The sequence below is a fragment of the Trichosurus vulpecula genome, chromosome 4 (assembly GCF_011100635.1).
Source record: "Trichosurus vulpecula isolate mTriVul1 chromosome 4, mTriVul1.pri, whole genome shotgun sequence".
In the NCBI taxonomy this organism is placed as follows: Eukaryota; Metazoa; Chordata; class Mammalia; order Diprotodontia; family Phalangeridae; genus Trichosurus; species Trichosurus vulpecula.
In genome coordinates, this window is record NC_050576.1 from 191,382,760 (window position 1) to 191,402,853 (window position 20,094).

At 47.0% G+C, this 20,094-nt stretch overlaps 1 protein-coding gene across 1 annotated transcript; it reads left to right on the forward strand.

Moving 5' to 3' along the window:
• The first annotated feature begins 4,149 nt into the window (after positions 1 to 4,149).
• FZD2 (frizzled class receptor 2) lies at positions 4,150 to 6,743 on the forward strand. The gene has a single exon (XM_036753440.1). The coding sequence runs from the start codon at positions 4,356 to 4,358 to the stop codon at positions 6,069 to 6,071; it is 1,716 nt and encodes a 571-aa protein (XP_036609335.1). The 5' UTR covers positions 4,150 to 4,355; the 3' UTR covers positions 6,072 to 6,743.
• The last annotated feature ends 13,351 nt before the right edge of the window (positions 6,744 to 20,094 follow it).

The following is a 20,094-nucleotide window of genomic DNA, read 5'->3' on the forward strand; positions in this document are numbered from 1 at the left end:
TCATATATCATTTGTATTATGTGTATATAAATGAATGCATAAAAAATTTACCAAGTGCTTACTATGAGCAAAGCTTTATGCTAAACTCTGGGAATACCAATAGAAAACCAAGATTATACCAGATCTCAAAGAGCTCAAGTTCTAAGATGGGGTGGAGGGAAGGAGGGAGGGAGGGGGACCACGGATATAAGCTACAGGTTAGATGGAAAGGTCCAGTAGTCCCTAGGGTGTAGGAGCATCTTCTTTAATGTTATTTCCATGGAGAAAGCCATAGCCATTTCTGATGTTGAACCATTTGGGAATGTCAAGGAATTTGATGGCTTCACCTTTTTTTCCTTGGTTTTCAGTAGCTGTGTTTGCTGAGGTAGAAGTTACTACACTAGTGGAAAGGCAGTTGTCAGGTTGAATTTCCCCAAGGAAGAAGGTATGGAAGCTGTGTGAACTCAGAATGTGGGTCTTGGCTTTGCCCCTAAAGGACCTGAAGGGCTGTGTCTATGCTGAGGTGGGGACCAAGCCAGGTTGAATCCCCTTGACAATGGTTTTGGTGGGGTGGGGCGCCGCATGGGGGGAGGGGGAGAAGGGCAGATTTCAGGAAGGGTACAAATTAGAGAGATGTTGCAGAAGTAGAAATGATAGGATTTGGCAACTGATTGGAGACAAGTGGAGTAAGAGAGTCCTGGAGGACAACGTGGGAGACTGAAAGTTGGTGATGCCCTCGCCAGAAGTGAGGAAGTTGTAGGACTGGAGCTCAGAAGGGAGACTGTAGTTGGAAATATAGACAGTCAACCAGCAAATAAATATTTATTAAGGACCTAGCGTCTGCTAGGCACTGTACTAAGCACTGGGGATAGATCCGAAGAAAAAGGGAAAAGACAGTGCCTATCCTGGAGGGGCTCACAAGCTAATCATTTGTAAAAAAGATTCTAATTAAATCCATCTACAAAACTAAATGAATGGGTACCAGTAGTGCTTCATAGGGCTGAGCAACATGTTTTGTAAACCTTAATGTACTGTATAAATTTCAGTTATTATTATTAATGTTCCTAACCAGCATAGAAAGAAAGTTGTATTTGAAGTTAAAAGACCTGGCCCCAAATACCAGTTCTGCTATTTATTGCCTGTGTTACCCAGCACTTATCACATTACCGACCCATAGGAGGTACTTTGAATGCTTGCTGAATTGAAGTGAAGATGGAGTCAGATATAAAAGTCACACAGAGGACTTTGTCTTTTATCCTGGAGGTAAGAGGGAGCCATAGAAGCTCTTTGATCAAACCTACGCTTTAGAGACGTCACTTTGTACTCGGTATGGATGATGGATTGGAAAGGGGAAAGACCTGAGGCAGGGAGGCCAATTAGGAAGTTATTGAAATAGACCAGGTAAGAGGTGACGAAGACCTTATCTAGGATGCTAGTCATGTGAGTCCAGGGAAGCTAGGTGGCGCAGTGGACAGCACACTGGGCTTAGAACGAGGAAGACCCTGAGTTCAAATGTGCCTTAGGACGCTGATGAAATTAACTAGAGGAAGAATGGGGAGAAGGTAGTCCCAAAGAGTAGTATCAGGATTTGCCCACAATTCGGGGGTGGACCGTGGATAATGATTCCTGCAAGGACACTGGATAGCCAGATATGGCTGTATGTCAAAAGTGCATCAGAGAGGGAAGAGTATTGAGAACCGGCCTCAGTTTTTGACCATTAGTTGCTTTTCAATTTCACTCTCAGTTCTAAATCTTATAAAACTGGGAAGAGGACCCGGCGTCAGCTTCCTCCTCCTTTGTAGCTGTAAGTATCCTGGAGGAGCCTAGAAATGATGTTTCGAACTGCAAAGTAGTACTCTAGGAGAAATCTGATTCTGCCCCCAAAAGTGGTCCTAGAAAAAGAAAAAAAATCTGTGAAATATTAAAGACACTCGGGAACATTTGGGCGAGTGTGAGTGCGGTGACAAAGGGGAGGATAGGGGTTAGGGTAGAGGAAAGAGGAGGATGAAGCTAAGAGGTAGGGGGACTAAATAAGTTGAGACTAGAGAGGCTGAGGGGACAAAAGAAAAAAGGATGGTTTCTTAGAAGGGGAAGGAGTTTGGAATAAGAGAGGGTTAAGAGTAAAAGCCAGAGGGAAGTTGAGATAAGAGCCTGGGGAGGCGGGGTATGTGGAGGGGGGAGAGGGAGTGGGAGCGGGGGAGACAGGGGGGAGTGGGGAGAGAACAGATGTGGCAACCCAATCCTGGACTGGAGGGAAGACATGAATCCGCCCCGATATTTAGGGGAATCTTCTCAGGAGTGGGAAAGGAGCCTGATCATACTTTCAGGCCATAAAACGACGCACTTTTGGGTACGAAAAACAAAATCTGAAGACTTTTTAAACTATTAGTCAGTTTAATCCTTGCTAAATTTGCCTCCCCTGAATCTAGCTGAGGATATTGTCACAAAAGGCTTTCTCCTCTCCAAGTAGGAAACAACACACCAGGCAGAGAGGGCCTGCTTTAGCCCATACAGAGGAGCAAAGGGGCTTTCTAAACTCAATTTTCTTTTTTCTCTTTTTTTTAAATCCCCATCCCTTTGGGGGAGACAATAGAAATAATTGATTCATCATCCAGTTCCAGGCCCCAAGGGAGATTTACATGCAAATGTCCCATTCTCCCCCAACTCCCCCTTCCCCCCCCACCTCTTCAAATTAAAAACCCAAGCAGTAGAAATCAAAGAAAACCCTTCTCCTCGGCCAGCGGGAACCGCAGCTGGAGGGCCCAGAGGTGAGAGGCCCCCAGGAGAGTGAGGAGGAGGCAGTGTCCCCCACCTCCTCCCCAGCCTTTTTTAATGCATCCAAGCTCCCAAAGGTTTGGGGTTAAACAAAGCCCTCATTTCCCAGGAGAAAGTACCTGAAAGTTGACCGGGGGGAGGGAGTAGGAGGGGGGTCGGAAATTCCCCCATAGCTAAGCTCTCTTCTCCTCTGCTAGTGTCTAGATTCCTCACCACCCTCCCTCCCCTTACACCCCCCCCCCTTGACCTCCGATTAAGACCTCCTTGTAAATGCAACTAAACGTTCCTTTGCACAATTAAAATTCACTTGGGAAGAGAGTGAGGAGGGAGGGGGAGAGAGTTACAACACCTCCCCCCCACCCCCATCTCCCTCTCTCCCTCCCCCACCCAGAAAGAACTCGACACCTTCCAGCCGGAGAGTTCCCGAGTTTTCTCACTTTAAGGAGCCTCGGTACACAGAGAACCATAATGGGTTTCTTTGTGCTAGCTACGGGGCAATTATGCCCCTGAGTCCTGGCCCCTTTAAGAGCCTCTTAAAGAGACAGGCTCCCATTTCTTGAAGGGTTATTTAAGGGTGTGGGGCGGTGGGGGGTAGGGATACAAAAGCCTACAGATCTATATTTAGGGTGAGATAATGAAACTCCTGCAGGGTCTTGCTCCTTGAAAAGGGGGGGGGGCGGGAAGAAATTCCGGGTTTTTTTTTTTAAGAAAAAGTTTCAAACAAACCAAAAGTTCCAGGATTTTTAAAGAAAGTTTCAAACTTCTTTTCGAAAAGTTCTCCTGGAAAAGCAGGGGAGTCTCAGGCGCGAGAATAGAGAAGCGAGAATGGAACTGGGGGTAGGGGAGAAGATTTAAAGGGCCCGAAACTATAGGTTGGATGGAGTCCCCGCTTCCCCTAAAGAGGATCGGTCTGGGCCTAGGGTCTCTATAGCTTTGTCTGTCCCTGTGTCTGTCTTTGGGTCTCGCCGCCGAGACTCTGGGGAGATCCCGGCCCAGGCCAACAGCTCCAAATATAATAATAGCTTGTCTCTTTAAAAAGCAAAAGGGTGGGGGGGTGGGGAGGAAAGTTTTGTTGGCATCTGGTTTCTGATCTCATTATGTTGTGGTTGACCAATCCTGCCCTCGGGGCTGGTCCCGGGGTTTGAATCTGATTGGCCAAGAGTACATTTTGGGAAGGGGCTTAGAGCCCGCAGGGGCGGTTTCAAGGTTTCCATTTGGGGGGGCCGAGGAGAGGGCGGGGCGGCAAGCGGGGGGCCCCCTTGAAACCGACTAATTGGGAACTGAGAGGCCGAGGTGAGGGCTGGAATAGGCACAAAGGAGTCGCTGGGCTGGGAGGGGGGGTGGAGAGGAAAGGATAGACGAGTGGAGAAGGAAGAGGAGGAGAGGAAAGGAAGCCTAGCTAAGCAGCTTCAGTGGCTCAGTCTGGCTGGGGAGAGCAAGTAGGCAGGCATCGTCCCCCCCTCCCCCGCCCCTACTCTCCAACTTTCTAAACAGAGAAAAGTTTGGAAGAGGAGGAGGCGGCCGGCGGGAGCTGTAGTGATCCTGGGGCGAGGGGAGGGGGGGAAACCTGTGACCGAAAGTGGAGGGGGGGGGCGGCCAGCATGCGGCCCCCCAGCGCCCTGCCCCGTCTGTTGCTGCCTCTGCTGCTGCTCCCCGCCGCCGGCCGGGCCCAGTTCCACGGGGAGAAGGGGATCTCCATCCCGGACCACGGCTTCTGCCAGCCCATCTCCATTCCGCTGTGCACGGACATCGCATACAACCAAACCATCATGCCCAACCTGCTGGGCCACACGAACCAAGAGGACGCTGGGCTCGAGGTGCACCAGTTCTACCCACTGGTGAAGGTGCAGTGTTCGCCGGAGCTGCGCTTCTTCCTGTGCTCCATGTACGCGCCCGTGTGCACCGTCCTGGAGCAGGCCATCCCACCGTGCCGCTCCATTTGCGAGCGCGCCCGCCAGGGCTGCGAGGCGCTCATGAATAAGTTCGGCTTCCAGTGGCCCGAGCGCCTACGCTGCGAGCATTTTCCCCGCCACGGAGCCGAGCAGATCTGCGTGGGCCAGAATCACTCCGAGGACGGCGGGCCGGCGCTGCTCACCACCGCCCCCCCGGGACTGCAGCCTGGAGGAGGCGGCACCCCGGGAGGCCCCGGCAGCGGCGGAGGCGGTGGTGGCGCTGGGGGAGGCTCCCCACGCTATGCCACCTTGGAGCACCCTTTCCACTGCCCGCGGGTACTCAAAGTACCCTCCTACCTCAACTACAAGTTCTTGGGAGAGAGGGACTGCGCCGCCCCCTGCGAGCCGGCGCGCACAGACGGCTCCATGTTCTTCTCGCAGGAGGAGACGCGTTTTGCCCGCCTGTGGATCCTCACCTGGTCCGTGCTCTGCTGCGCTTCTACCTTCTTCACCGTCACCACCTACCTGGTGGACATGCAGCGCTTCCGGTACCCCGAGCGGCCCATCATCTTCCTCTCGGGCTGCTACACGATGGTGTCGGTGGCCTACATCGCGGGCTTCGTGCTGCAGGAGCGGGTGGTTTGCAACGAGCGCTTCTCTGACGACGGCTACCGCACGGTGGTGCAGGGCACCAAAAAGGAGGGCTGCACCATCCTATTTATGATGCTTTACTTCTTCAGTATGGCCAGCTCAATCTGGTGGGTTATCCTCTCTCTCACATGGTTCCTAGCCGCTGGTATGAAATGGGGCCACGAAGCCATAGAGGCCAACTCTCAATACTTTCACCTGGCAGCCTGGGCTGTGCCAGCCGTGAAGACTATCACCATCCTGGCCATGGGACAGATCGACGGCGACCTGCTGAGCGGGGTCTGCTTCGTGGGACTCAACAGCTTGGACCCGCTGCGGGGCTTCGTGCTGGCGCCACTCTTCGTTTACCTGTTCATCGGCACCTCTTTCCTGCTGGCTGGTTTTGTGTCCCTTTTCCGTATCCGCACTATCATGAAACACGATGGTACCAAGACCGAGAAGCTGGAGAGGCTCATGGTGCGTATCGGTGTTTTCTCCGTGCTCTACACGGTACCGGCCACCATCGTCATCGCCTGCTATTTCTACGAGCAGGCGTTTCGGGAGCATTGGGAACGCTCTTGGGTCAGTCAGCACTGCAAGAGTCTCGCCATCCCGTGCCCGCTGCAGTACACCCCGCGCATGTCCCCCGACTTCACCGTCTACATGATCAAATACCTCATGACCCTCATCGTGGGCATCACGTCGGGATTCTGGATCTGGTCTGGCAAGACTCTCCATTCATGGAGGAAGTTTTACACCCGGCTCACTAACAGCAGACACGGGGAGACTACCGTCTGAGGACACCGCACCTCCCTCCCATCCCATCCCTGCCCCTCTCCCCCTCTTCACCTCTCTCCAGCCCTCCCCCCCCCACCTCTGTCCTTGGGGAAAGTGCGGATCCAGGGTGTGAGCAAGAGTGACTTTCTGACCAAGGGGTGAGAGTGGGGAGGGGGTGGGGAAGGCCCACAAACTTATTTTATTTTTTTAAAATAAATCTAAACCATTTTTGGGTTTTTTAGGTCGTATTTTCCCCAAAAAACTTTTTGCACCCTTCCCCCAAGGCTTGTAATTAAAACTGTAAATAGTCTTTGTAAATTTAATTATATATTTTATATTTAAAAAGAAAAAAAAGGAAAAAAAAGACCAGCGAGAGACACCGCAGGCTGGGTAATTGTGGGGGGGGGCAAGGTGACCCCTTTTTTGATACCCTCCCTTTCCCTCTAAGGTACGAAGTTTTTGGTGATTTGGCAGGGCTGGGCCTGTCGGAGGAGCCACCAAGACTGAATGCTGTTTTTGTTGGCTGTGAGGGATTTCTTGCAGTTGAACTTCTGTAAAAGTCAAATTTTGTGAGCCTTTCCCCTGACGCCCGAGCTGTGGAAGCTGTTCTGTATTAACGGACAAGACTTGGATGAATATTTTGTTCTCTCTCTCTCTCTCTCTCTCTCTCTCTCTCTCTCTCTCTCTCTCTCTCTCTCTCTCTCTCTCTCTCTCTCTCTCCCCCTCCGTTCTCTCCCTTCTCTCTCCTCTCTCTTCCTGGAAGTCTACCAAGACAGATGAAGACGTGGAAAAAAAAAAAGGTGGGGGGATCGGAGGGTTAAGAGTATGGAATGGCCCTGCTCTCCCAGCCTCCCTTCCAGCCAATGCAAGAGTCTCTCTCCCTTTTAACTTTGTTTCCGACGAGCTACACCACCCCCACCCTACCCCCCAGTTTGGACAGTTGCATTGTGAAGTGTGGGTTTATTCAACAAAAGGGTATCCTCATCTTGAAAATCATCCGGCTTCCCCCTTCTGCCCATGAGAGTTGGTTTGGGGGGGGCGGGGAAGAGGGCAAGATAAGAGGTCGAACCACCGGCAGCAAACTGCCCCTTAATTCCCTGCCTTCCCCCTCAACCAGCCCCCTCCCCAATTTATCCCCGCATCAGAACCACCTAAACTCCTGGTACGAACTGTCACTTAGAGCATGTATGTGAGTGTGTGCCTGCTTGAAAAGCAATAAAAGTGCGTGCCTAAGGGGTGGGGAGGGACTGGTGGGGTGTGAGAGTTCTCTTTTCTAACAAAAGACTGGTTTTCTTTTCAAGTTTCTTTTCAAACTTGACGAGAAGAAAAGGTGGGTATTGGCTGTTTGTGAAGGTGGGATGTGGGGCTGAACCGAGGTGTTTACATGACATTCTATATCCCAAGATCCGTAGAATGTTTATAACAGATGTTTCTTATCTTTTTTTTTCCTGAAATAAAATTCGAGACTTAAAAAAGTCCCCAGCTTGAAGAGTGATGTATACAGTATCTTCTTTGTATTTGTCTTTGACAGAAAAATCCCAGGTTCTTCCATCCTTCCCTAAACTTTTCTTTCCCTTCCCTGGCTACTTGGAAGTATTTTACAGTTTCATTCCACAGCATTGATTTCTGGACTTGGTGGGAGCACAGACTTAGATTTTAAGAAAATTATCATGGAAGAGTGTCACAAAGCGAGTGTTTCAAAATGAAGTAAAGGGGTCGGGGCCAGTCAGGTGTGAGACATAGCTCACTTTTTTCACCACCTTAGTGTGTCAATCGTGCAAATTAAACGCTAATAATAATAATAAAGTGTATTTAATTATCTTTGGGAGATCTAGCCCTTTAATTGTATTTAACTGGGCTGTAACATTTTATTGGTTTAACCAAACCACACCTCCTCCCCCTCCCACCCTTAGCAATATAGGAGAGGGGGTGATGGGTAGATAATGAATCTGCAGTATTTATAAGCCTTTATGTTTAGATGGGGAAAAGAAAAATAGCCCCTTAGCTTTTCCTCCCTCTGCCCTTTTTTTAGGGTCCCATTTTTGGAATAGAGTGGGCCAGGACCACAATGCTAAAATCCTTACAGGAATTTGTATAAGGGTCTTTCTAGGTGGGAAGGGTAGAAGAGAGGGGGAGCTAGAAACTGTTTGCTATTAATTGAAGCCCAGTGAGTGCATTGTTTGGAATAACGAAACAGAAGGTGGAAAAAAAAGAACCACCACTCCTCCAAACCAAGCATCCGGATGACCCAGGTTGTGGATTATAAAGAACTTTGACTGAATAAGGAAGGATCACTGGAGTCCGGCCCCAAGGCTCATCCTCAAACTAGGGAGTTTAGAAGGGCCTGAAGCTCAGTGTTTTCTAGATTCAAAAGGAACTCAAACAGAATCATGAGAAAAGAGTTAAACAAGTTGTTAGCCTGTATGTGTGACCCTTCAAAATGATGGAAAAACTCTTTGGATCTGGTTTGATTTTTCCAGTGGCTGGGATCTTACTGGGGTGGAGGAAGGCAGAGGAGGAGGGTACATATAATCCTTTTGTTGATCTGAGAAATGGTGAGATTGAACCAGGCTAGGGCTTTGGTGTATGTGTGTGTATGTGTATACACATATGTGTGAATATATGTGTATGTTTGTAGGTATATGTGTTTGCACATATATGCATATAGATTTACATTGTAGGTATATAACATGTATTATACATATATACGTGTATGTACCCATGTCTGCCTTTGGTGACTATTCTACCATGCTCCCCTTCATCTCCCTCTTTGTCTGTTGTAGGAGTGATGGAGTGAGGTAATTTTGAAGGCCGAATTGGGGTTCTGGCCAAGCAGAAAAAAAGCACAACACAACAACCTGGCTTCCACAAAGAAGGGAAAACTGAGAATGTGGAGATATCAAAACAAAAGAGTTTGGTGACTTTAAATGGGACAGGGGGGAGAAATTAATGTTATTGTTTTCTTTGGGGGGGGGGAAAGCACTTCCCTTACTTCTCCTTTCTCAAGGGAGTACCTGAAGACACTAACTATGAATAAAATGGTCTGGAAGTCTCCCTGTCTCTTTAACCTAAAAAAAAAATTGTTAGAAAGCCACTTCATAATGAAATGAAGTAGATGGAGAATCATGGGGTAAATGTATAAGGAGAGGAAAAGGTAAAAATCTGAACTTGCTCTAAGGTGAGATATGAGAAAAAGTTCACTTAGACGTTCTTACTTCACTCCTGCCTTCCTGTCACAGAAAAAACTAAAATGAAATGTGGAATTGGAGATATTCTTTTGGGATTTGAAATCCTCTGGAGATGAGAATCCGTTTCCACATTAGCAATGGGCTGGTTAGAGTCCCTCTCTGGGAAAATCAGGCCCAAGGCATGGTGGAGGGGCTGGCACTGAGGAGGAATGCCCTCACCTGCAGGGCCATGCAGAACACTTTCCTAAGCTATCTGGGGGCATCCTACTGGGCCTGGGTTCCTTATCCCACCCCCCACCCTGACTCTGCCAGGAACAAAAAGGCCTGTTCCTTCCCTCCTGGGGTTTAGCTGAATTACTCTTGATTCTCCCCCTCCTTTCATTGATCTTCTCCTAAGGCACTACTATTCTCCTTCTGTGCCCACCCCACTGCTCTTGAGAACTTTTCCATTAGTTTTTAAAAAAAGTTTCCCCTTTAAGAGGCTCCTGTAAGAGCCAATGCTAGAAAAAGCCATTTCAGTTTTCCAAGACAAAACTCTTCTGTGTGAATCCTGGGAGGGAAGCAGGGATGGGGGCAGGCTCGACCAGAACCCCAAGCCACTGAGCTCCTAGGTTATTCCAAGAATCCCAGCAAGAGGCAGGTCGATTCATCCACCTGGACTGAGGCCCTGGAAATGTCTGGGGAGGGGAATAGGGGAAACACTTATTACCCTCCCATGTTCTATCCCATGAGGAACATGTCTGTTGGGCAAAAGCATTACACTGGGTATCTCTTTTTTGAAAAGAGAGAGAGGGAGTAGTGGCTCAAGCCTCTGAGAAACCATCTTTCTTAGGTCTGCAGGGTGATCCCACTGTCTCTAAGAAACCTGTTTGCAGATTCTTTAAATTTACCTCCTTCCTGATATCCCTAATAGGAAAGAGTGCTGGGTCAGGTCACTCAGGTAACCCACAACTGAGAGGATTGAGGAAAGTCAATTCAGCCATGTGTAGCAAGAAGTTTGAGGAACCCAGGAGTCCCCCTAAACCCGATCTTGCCCATGGACAGCTATGTGTGGCAGTAGATAGACTCAAGAGTTCAAATCCAGCCTCAGACACTTAGCTGTGTAACCCTGGGCAAATCACTCCACCTCTGCCTTAGTTTCCTCATCTGTAAAATGGAGATCATAATAGGTTAGCACCTATCTCCCAGGGTTGTTGTGAGGATCAAATGAGACGATATTTGCAAAGCACTTTGCAAACCTTAAAATTCTATTTCTGCCCTGCTCATCCACAACAAATCGATACATGCGGCCACTTGGGATCTGAAAGTGAGACAATTTAGTAATTTTCATTGTAGACGGAACTAGGAATGGCAATAGGGTCTGAGAGTGGGTGGGATGAGGATTTTCTGAGCTCTTCATGCAAGTGGTTCTGACCTAAAGTCTAAAGATCCCTTGGAAATATCTGAGGAAGGAAAATGGGGAAAATAGTCATTAACTCAAGTTCCCAAATAGGGATGGGAAATATGTCTGTTGGGCAAACAGTGTTGTACAGAATACTCTTTTTTGGAAAGTGAGAATTCCCCTCTCCAAGGGAAGGGAATAGATTTTAGGGGTTTTGTGAATTTGGATGAAAAAAAGTTACATCTTTACTACATATAATACTACGTACTACTTTTAGTCTTAGGTACAGTATTTTATTGTATGCGTTTAAATGCATTTTATTTTAGGCATTTATGTATTTTATTTTGTGCATTTAAAAATTATTCTGAGAAGGGATCCGTAGGTTTCACCAGACTGCCAAGGGGATTTATGCACAAAAAAAGTTGAAGAAATTTCACTTTAAAGAGTTTTGCTTTCAAAGGGGAATGAGAGCTGGAGAGTACTTGGTGGGTTGGATAAGATGGTTGGATTTGGCGGGGAGCTAGAGGGTGGAGGCCAAGCTAGTTTGAACAAAACAGAGCCAAAGTGGCTTCTTTGCTCTCTTTTCCTCTGCTGTGCTTTGCAGCACCCTGCCCCAGCTTTAAGGAGGTGGGGGGTGAGAGAAATGGAATAGGTCCCTCTCCCTTCTCTGATTGGACAGAGATGTCCTCCTGGCCTGAGCGCACAGGGCATACATTCAGGAACACTCTTCATCAGGGCGGCTGGCTTTGAAGCTGGCTAATTAGGACTGGAGCTTTTCACAGCTGGCTTCTTTTGAGCCCCCTTCCCCTCCCCCTCTCTCCGTCACGATCAGAGGAACCCCTGCCCAGTTCCTCCTCCTCCTCCTTCCGAGACCCTGCAGCTCATTGAAACCACCTGAGGAGGCCCTAGCATTGGGGACCGAAGGGTAGAGCAGCTAAAAAAAAGTGGGATGGGCTTTGGGGAGGTGAATATACATATATATATATATGTGTGTGTGTGTATTTATTTATTTATCTGAAAGACCAGAACATAAACTCTCAGAGTCAAAGAGTAGTTAAAGCATCTTCATCTCTCCTTGCCCTCCCCCTCGCCTCTGTACAGGCCTCGGGGGGCATTCTCTTCCCTCCCTACTCCCCTTAATTCCTGTCCCAGCTGTGGAGAAGAGCCAGCACCCTAGCTGGGGGCTGGACGCCGGGGCCCCTTTGTTTGAAAGCCAAGCTCTCTGAAGCCTCCAGCCCCCAAACCGAGCCCTTATAATTAGTCCCAATCAGGGTGATTATTTGTGTTTATGTCGGGACCTTTTTCGGAACTCACATCCCCAACTGTGATTTCATTCCAGGCCTGGGGGGTGGGGGTGGGGAGGAAAGGGAGGGTTAAAGAAATGGGATATGTAGCTATGTATGGGGGGAAGCGGAGAGGGGGGAATGGCGAGCGGGGAGGTGGGAGGTTGGAAGGAATGGGGGGGTAGAGGAAGGATGGGAGGAGAAAGTTGGTGAGGAGAGGAATGGGGTTGGGGTGGAGGGGGGAAAGAAAAGGGGGAGGGGAAATTGTCCTCCTGGTTTCACAAATGTTGAAACTGCAGGGCCCCTCTTAGTCTCACTCTGCAGGGTTACTAGCTGGGTCAGGAAGGAGCCCCAGCATCCTGACCCCCAGCCTGGAGCTGTCGGCCTTCCTGGCAGACTCTGTGGGTGGGTGGGCTTGTGCCAATCGGAAATGACTTGGACATAATTAACCCAAATAATCACCAGCCCCAGCCCCTGGGGTGGAGGGAGGGGGGTGGCCAGGCCAGCCACCACTGGGCTAGCCGCCACCACTCCCGCTAGATAACTTCTCTGTTTTTTCTCTCTCTCTCTCTCTCTCTCTCTCTCTCTCTCTCTCTCTCTCTCTCTCTCTCTCTCTCTCTCTCCTTCTTTCTCCTCATTTCCCTCCCCTCCCAGCTGCTGCCTGAGGCATCCTAGGCTAGGCAAGTACTGAGGGGTTTAAGCCTGCATTTCAGAAATATCTGGATGGTGGAGTCACTAAATGAAGAGGGAGGTGGGGAGTGTCTGTGGAGGAGAGGATGGCCTTCCCTTATCTCCTGCTGCTGGCTCTGTCACTTTGGCCCACTCCCTTGGTCTGACTCCGAAAGGAAACAAGAATACCTCTTGAGAAGACCACAGTGTATTCACTGTGGCTAGGCTGGGAGGTGGGAGGTAGAGATAGGAAGGGGAAGGGGTAGGAGAGACAACAGTCAGAAGATTCTCCAGGCAGTGGGCTACTCCTAAGTGACTTGGGGAGTGAGGGGGGCAGGGTTGGTGGCATTGGCCCAGACTCATGAGCTCTTCCTAGAATCTGGACCTCAAAGGAAGCTTTCAGAGTTGTAATGGGGCTTGAATGAAGATTTGTGTTTGTATGTTTGTGTTCTGTGTGGTGTGGTGTGTGGCAAGATGAGGGAAGGAAGGCAGAATGTTACATGTATAAGTTAACTGGTCATTTGTTCGACAAACATTAAGCACCTATTATGTATGAGACCAAGAGATCAGCATGATGAGTGGAGAGAAAGCAGGCCATGAAATCAGGAAAGACTGGGTTCAAATACTGCCTCGGACTCTTACTAATTATGTGACCCTGGGCAAGTTATTTAACCTGTGTCTGTTTCTTCATGAGGGGAGTGGATTCAGCCTCTAAAATCCATTTTAACTCTAAATCTGTGATTCCGTAAGATCATATTCCATACTGAGTAATTCTAGGCATATCGTTTTTAATTTCTCCATGCTTCAGGTAACTCTCTAAGAATAAATTGCAGATAAGGTGCCAACATATATTGGTAGAAGCTGTTTCCTCATCCAGAGAGTTCCCTATGCCAAGGAATTTACAGTCTCAATTCCTAGCCTATGTATAAGTATTGTGATAAACAGGAATATAAAAAGGGGTAAAAATTCAGTTTCTAGTTCAGGTCCTCATCACCTCTTGCTTGGATTATTAAAACAGCCTCCTAAGTGGTCTCCCTGCCTTCAGTCTCTACCCACAACAATCCAACCTCCACTCATCTGACACAGTGATTTTCATAAAGCAAGGGTCTAACTCTGTCAGTCTCCTACTCCATCAACTCCAGTGTCTCCGTGTTACCTCCAGGATTGAGATCAATATAGTCCTCTTGGCCACTGCACCCTCCCTAACACAAGTACACATTTTGACTCCATCCTCATCAAAGGCACATTCCAAGGGCCCTAGGCAGAGAAAGTCATGCCATCACCATTTGGAAGCCTCGAACCCTGAGATCATTGCTATAAGCCAAGGCTTTCCTATCCTTTTGAGTTGCAGTTCTCAAGTACAGAGCAGAAACTAGGAATTCCTTAACCTGGGGGAAAAATAGGGAGGTAGAGGAGTCAGCTGTGGAATGGATCGTTTCTTCATAGTCATAGTTCCAGTAGCAGAGGGGCAGCCCATCCTTTAGGAAGCCTGATGAGGTTGGAGGGAAAGGTAGGCCTTGGGAAAGAAGTGCTTTAGTGATAGGAACATGGGGGGGCAGTCTGGGGTCAAATGAGGGAATGGGGTTGTGATACGACTTTCAGGCCTATTGAGCACTATGAGGTAAAAGATAGTAGGACGGCAGTCTCCAGACTAACACATGGAGGAAGCACACATGGCTCCACCTGTGAGAGTTAACCCGAATGCTGTACTTCCACAGCAGTTTAGTTAAGGGAACAAGTTATTAAATTGAGATAACCGGATGTTCACGAGGCCTGGAACAGGACGCCTGGTGACTTTAGGACCCTACTTTAAGGGGGAAGTTCAATGGCCAAGTGAACTAAAGGACACTTAAAGTAATAGTGACCAAAATTGAAGTATGCTTGCTTAATGAACTTCATTACTATAAGCTGACACACCCCAAATAAAATTATTCTTCCATTTTCTGTACATGCAATGCATGATGCGGATGGGTGTAATAGCAATTTAGATTTTAAGATCTTTCCCACCCATTAATAGGCCATGTGACCTGCTTATGTCATAGGAAGCCTAAGTCATGTGTGGTAGGAGGAGCTTCCTGACAGGAAAAGGAAGTTGTGTCACAGGAAATGGAGAGAGAGAGAGAAAGAGAGAGAGAGAAAGAGAGAGAGAGAGAGAGAGAGAGAGAGAGAGAGAGAGAGAGCAAAAGCCAAAGCAATTATGGCTGCTAATGGCTACCCTCATGACAGTTAGAGCTGAATAGGCTGACTTAGCTATACTGTGGGAGTACCCCAGCAGGGGGTCGGAGAGGTTTTGGGATGAGGAGGCTCCATGTTGTGATATTATGTATCAAATGCTTCACTGCTGTGACGATTGGGTAGATGGCTTATGGGATCTGGTTCTCTGGTGTCTGAATAAATGGCTTACTTCTACCTTCTATGTGGAGAGTCTCATATACTTTGTGATGCAGAACCACATAGACATTTTGACAATTACCACCTGCAAGGTTATTATTGCCTTACTGATACAGTGGGGCAACATGATAAGGAGGGATATGAAGTGGGAGTATGGGAAAGAATGTAACCCAGAAGGATCAGGACCAGTCCTGATGTGGAAAGGAGGGATTCAGGCAGGCTAACCCCATAAAAGCTAACTTTGCTTCTGTCTTGGTGTACTCGTACCTGAAGAGGCACGGTGTGCCCACTCCTGGAGAGAATCATAATAAATAATAAATAAATAACATTAAATAATATAATAATAATAATAAATAAAGGTTTTCCTTCAGCGACTCCTGTATAAGATTTTCATTTCAGGTTTTCTGACACACCCTACTGGCAGGTGTTGGCATCCTAGGACAAAGCTCTGGTCATTAAATCTTAGTTGTGAATCTGATCAAGTGTTACTAAAGAATCCAGTTGGGGACTTCCAGTTCAGGGACCACCATGAACGAATCAGACATCCACTGTCCTCTTCCTCCTGCAGCTCAAGAAGGTCTATGAAATCTTCCAACATCCTCATTTCCTGGCATAGCCATTACTCCTGTGGGAGGATTCCACTTAGGCTGAGTAATGGAACTATCTTTGAATTGTAATTGGTCCAGGGGACTGTCTTGAATCATTGATTTCTCCTTGCCTAAGGGGCACAAGAAGTTCCCCAGTCTGGGCTACAAAGATCATTGTTCTCAAATGCACCCTCGTTTGATTTGCTGGGATGGCGTATATACCTGGGATCTCAGAATATATGGGAGATTGCCAGAGGAGTCATTAATCAATCGATGAGTTCCACAACTGATGTGATAAGATAATAGAGCATAGCCCTTTGTTTGGAGTACCTCCTCCATTCTAAGGGATATTTTCCCACAGAATATAGGGGCATGCCCACTTCTTTTTTTTTTTTCATATTCAACTCACTCTGTGCCCTCTGTCTATATATGTATGTATCTTCCCTTCAACTAGCCTAATACTGAGAAAGGTCTCATGAGTTACAAATATCATCTTTCCACATAGGAATGTAAACAAAACAGTTCAACTTTAGTAAGTCCCTTATGATTTCTCTCTCCTTGTTTACCTTTTCATGCTTCTCTTGATTCTTGTATTTGAAAGTCAAATTTTCTATTCAACTCTAGTCTTTTCATCAAGAATTCTTTAAAGTCCTCTATTTTATTGAAAATCCATATTTTTCCTTTCCTTTTTCATTATACTCAGTTTTGCTGGGTAGGTGATTCTTGGTTTTAATCCTAGCTCCTTTGACCTCTGGAATATCATATTCCAAATTCTTTGATCCCTTAATGTAGAAGCTGCTAGAGCTTGTGTTATCCTGATTGTGTTTCCATGATACTCAAATTGTTTCTTTCTGGCTGCTTGCAATATTTTCTCCTTGACCTGGAACTCTAATTTGGCTACAATATTTCTAGGAGTTTTCTTTTTGGGATCTTTTTCAAGAGGCAATCAGTGGATTCTTTTAATTTCTATTTTACCCTCTGGTCCTAGAATATCAGGGCGGTTTTCCTTGATAATTTCTTGAAAGATGATGTCTAGGCTCTTTTTATGATCATGGCTTTTCAGGTAGTCCAATAATTTTTAAATCATCTCTCCTGAATCTATTCTCCAGGTCAGTGGTTTTTCCAAGGAGATATTTCGTATTGTCTTCCATTTTTTCATTCTTTTGGCTCTGTTTTATAATTTTTTGATTTCTCATAAAGTCACTAGCTTCCACTTGCTCCATTCTAATTTTGAAGGCAATATTTTCTTCAGTGGTCTTTTGGACCTCCTTTTCCATTTGGCTAATTCTGCTTTTTAAGGAATTCTTCTCCTCATTGGCTTTTTGGAGCTCTTTTGCCATTTGGGTTAGTGTATTTTTAAGGTGTTATTTTCTTTGGTGTTTTTTTGGGTCTCCTTTAGCAAGTCATTGACTTGTTTTTCATGATTTTCTTGCATCACTCTTATTTCTCTTCCCAATTTTTCCTCTACTTCTCTTACTTGATTTTCCAAATCCTTTTTGAGTTCTTCCATGGCCTGAGACCAATTCATATTTTTCTTGGAGGCTTTTGATGTAAGTTCTTTGGCTTTGTTGATTTCTTCTGGCTGCATGTTTTGATTTTCTTTGTCACCAAAGTAAGATTCTATAGTCTGAGTCCTTTTATGCTGCTTGCTCATTTTCCCAGTCAATTACTTGACTTTTGAGCTCTTTGTCAGGGTATGACTGCTTTCAGAGTGGAGAGTGCTCTGTCCCAAGCTTCAGGGGTTTTGCACTGCTATTTTCAGAGCTACTTCTATTCTATACTCCTCTCCTGACCTGTGCTTTGCTCTGTGAGTGCAAAAACTCCTTTCTGCCGTGTCACTACCGGGAGGACTCCCTCTCCACAGCCACCACAAGCTCTGCCACACCAGCGGTCCTCCTCCCCCAAGGACCGCCAACCAGGACTACGACCCAGATCCAAGCAGGGCAAAGCAAGAGAACTCTGTCTCTGCACTAGCAAGGAAATCCCTGCACTCCAGTTCTAATCAGCCACCTGATTACCCCCACTGTTTGTGGGCATGGAGCTCTGGAAGCAACTGCCTCTACTGCTACTGCTGCTGCCACTGCCACAGCCACCCCCACTGCCCTGGGGCTGGGGCTGGATGGCACACTTCTCTCACCTAGGTCCAACAGTTTTTCCACTGACTGCTATGTTGTCTTTGCTATGCTTTGTGGGTTGAGAAGTCTGGAAACTGCCACAGCTCAGTGATTCAGGGGCCTGAGGCCTGCTCTGCCCAGCCTACTCTGGCCTGGTCTCTTCTGGCAAGGCCCAAGCTGGGCTGTGCTCCACTCTCAGCACAGTGCGATAGACTCTTCCCAGCAACCATCCAGGTTGTCTTGGGCTGGAGACTTGTTTCATTCTATCATTTTGTGGGTTCTGTAGATCTAGAAATTTTTAGAGTCACTTTTTACAGGTGTTTGGAGGGATTTGAGGGAGAGCTCAAGTGAGTCAGTTTTCATGCAACCATTTTGGCTCCTCCCCCCCATATGCCCGCTTCTGATAGGACACAGGGACTTACTCTTCTTGGTGCAGCACCCCGACCCAGTATATCAATGTGAGCTGGGAGACAAATTTAGTCCCAACCCCTTTCCCTATTCACTTAGACTTTGAGAAAGTAGACCAACTCGCTACAGAATAGATTTGTATTGTTGGGCCCAGGCAATACAATCCTCCCTAGAAGCACATATATGGCAAGCTGCATGTGTTTGTCCAGGTGTCCAGCTTTGTGACCTTAGTTAAGTCCCTTGGCCTCTCTGAATCTTTCCCATCTGTAAGATAGAGATGGCAACCTCTCTCTGGTCTACCTCACATGACTTTTTTGAGAATAAAATGTAGTGCCTTACAATCTGTTAGACTCATAATACTAGGGCTTTGAGTTTCAGAGAAGGTACTTTTTCCTCCCAGAAATTCTGTGAAGTAGATATTACACCCGTTTTACAGATAAGGAAAAAAAGGTGAAGTACCTTGCCCATGATAACACGGCTATAGCGTCAGAGCTGGGAGTTGGAAGGCAGGATTCCTGATTCCAAGTCTAGCATCAACATGGTTTTTCTTATTATTTTCTTATTATTCATTTTCTTATTATTCACTTTTTTCAAACCTGTGACCAAACCTGTGATTTCATTGGTGAAGGGGTGTTTCAACAATCTGGCTAGCAGCTGTTGTGGGGGTGAAAGACCAACACAAGCCCAACGACAAAAACACTGCCAGCACGCCCAGGTTCTTTTGATCTGCTTTACTAAGGAAAGCAACATTAAGGGGTTGACAAGTTTACTTTAATTCGGCATACAAATACCATTCACTTAGTTCAGGGGAAAAAGCCCGCACCCTGAACTAAGGAGCAAATACAAACAAATTACAAACATCGGCAGACAGACCTTGTCTGATTCAGATCCCGATACATAGTTACCAGAGTTTAATAAAATCCCAACATCTGGGTTACAAGCTGGAGGGCTCTTAGCTACAGCTGCCTAGAGTCTCCACATCAGTGCACCACCACAAGTGAGAGCCTTGAGCAAATAGCTCTGTCTTCTCTTCTTATACCATTTCAGACATCATCAAATGTCATCTGAATGACCAGAACTTAGGCTCCTATGATAGGCTCTTGAGTTAGCACCTCCCCTTAGTACCCTGGGAGCTTCACGCCCATATGGGCTTAGCACCTAACAGGGGTTTGGACCTGGGGCTTAGCACCTAGTAAGACTCAATGAAATACACTGAATTAGTCAAAGGAAACAAAAGCCAAACTCTTCAAGGGCACGTGGTTGAACTGAGTGCTAAGAGCCCATTTTGCTTACCAACACAAGGGGAAGTGAGGGGGCTTCCTCCCAAGGCAGATGGGTATCTGCTCTACAATTTACAGTCTTAAAGAGTTGGATGCACAGCTTTGCCTGTAGTTGCACTCCCAGTATATGTCAGAGGTGGTACATGAACTCAGATCTTTTTGACTGAGTTCAGCTCTCTATCTACTCTACCACGATGTTTCTCAGGGATGGTCATCATCATCATCATCACCATCACCACCACCACCAACACCACCTTCACCATAATCATTACTGCCAGATCAGCTCAGTTTTCTCATCTGTTCAAGGAGACAGAACTATACGTAGCAATTCTGGCACTTGAGGTAAGCAGCATGAACCATGCCTTCAACTTCACTTTTAAAGACAAATTCAGAAGCCATGGAAGACTACTGATCCACGTACGTATATATGTGGTGATGGGGACAGACGGACGCTGGGATGTTGTGAGGCCACTACTAGGGAGGCTTGAGAAAGGAGGGTGGGGCCATGCTGGCAAAAAGTTCACCCAGAGTATGACCAAGGCAGGGTGGCAGTGAGAATGAAGAGGAATCCTATCTGGTATCTTTTTTTAACTAATTATTTTTGCTTACTAGGAACTAAAATCAATTGTTTCTACTTGCTAAATGAGGTATGTGCATCTCTGTAAATTTCTGTGCCCTAGGACGGAACCCTGGTTGCTCCACAATAGTTACCACTCTGCAAGAAGGGGGAAGCTCACCAAGTC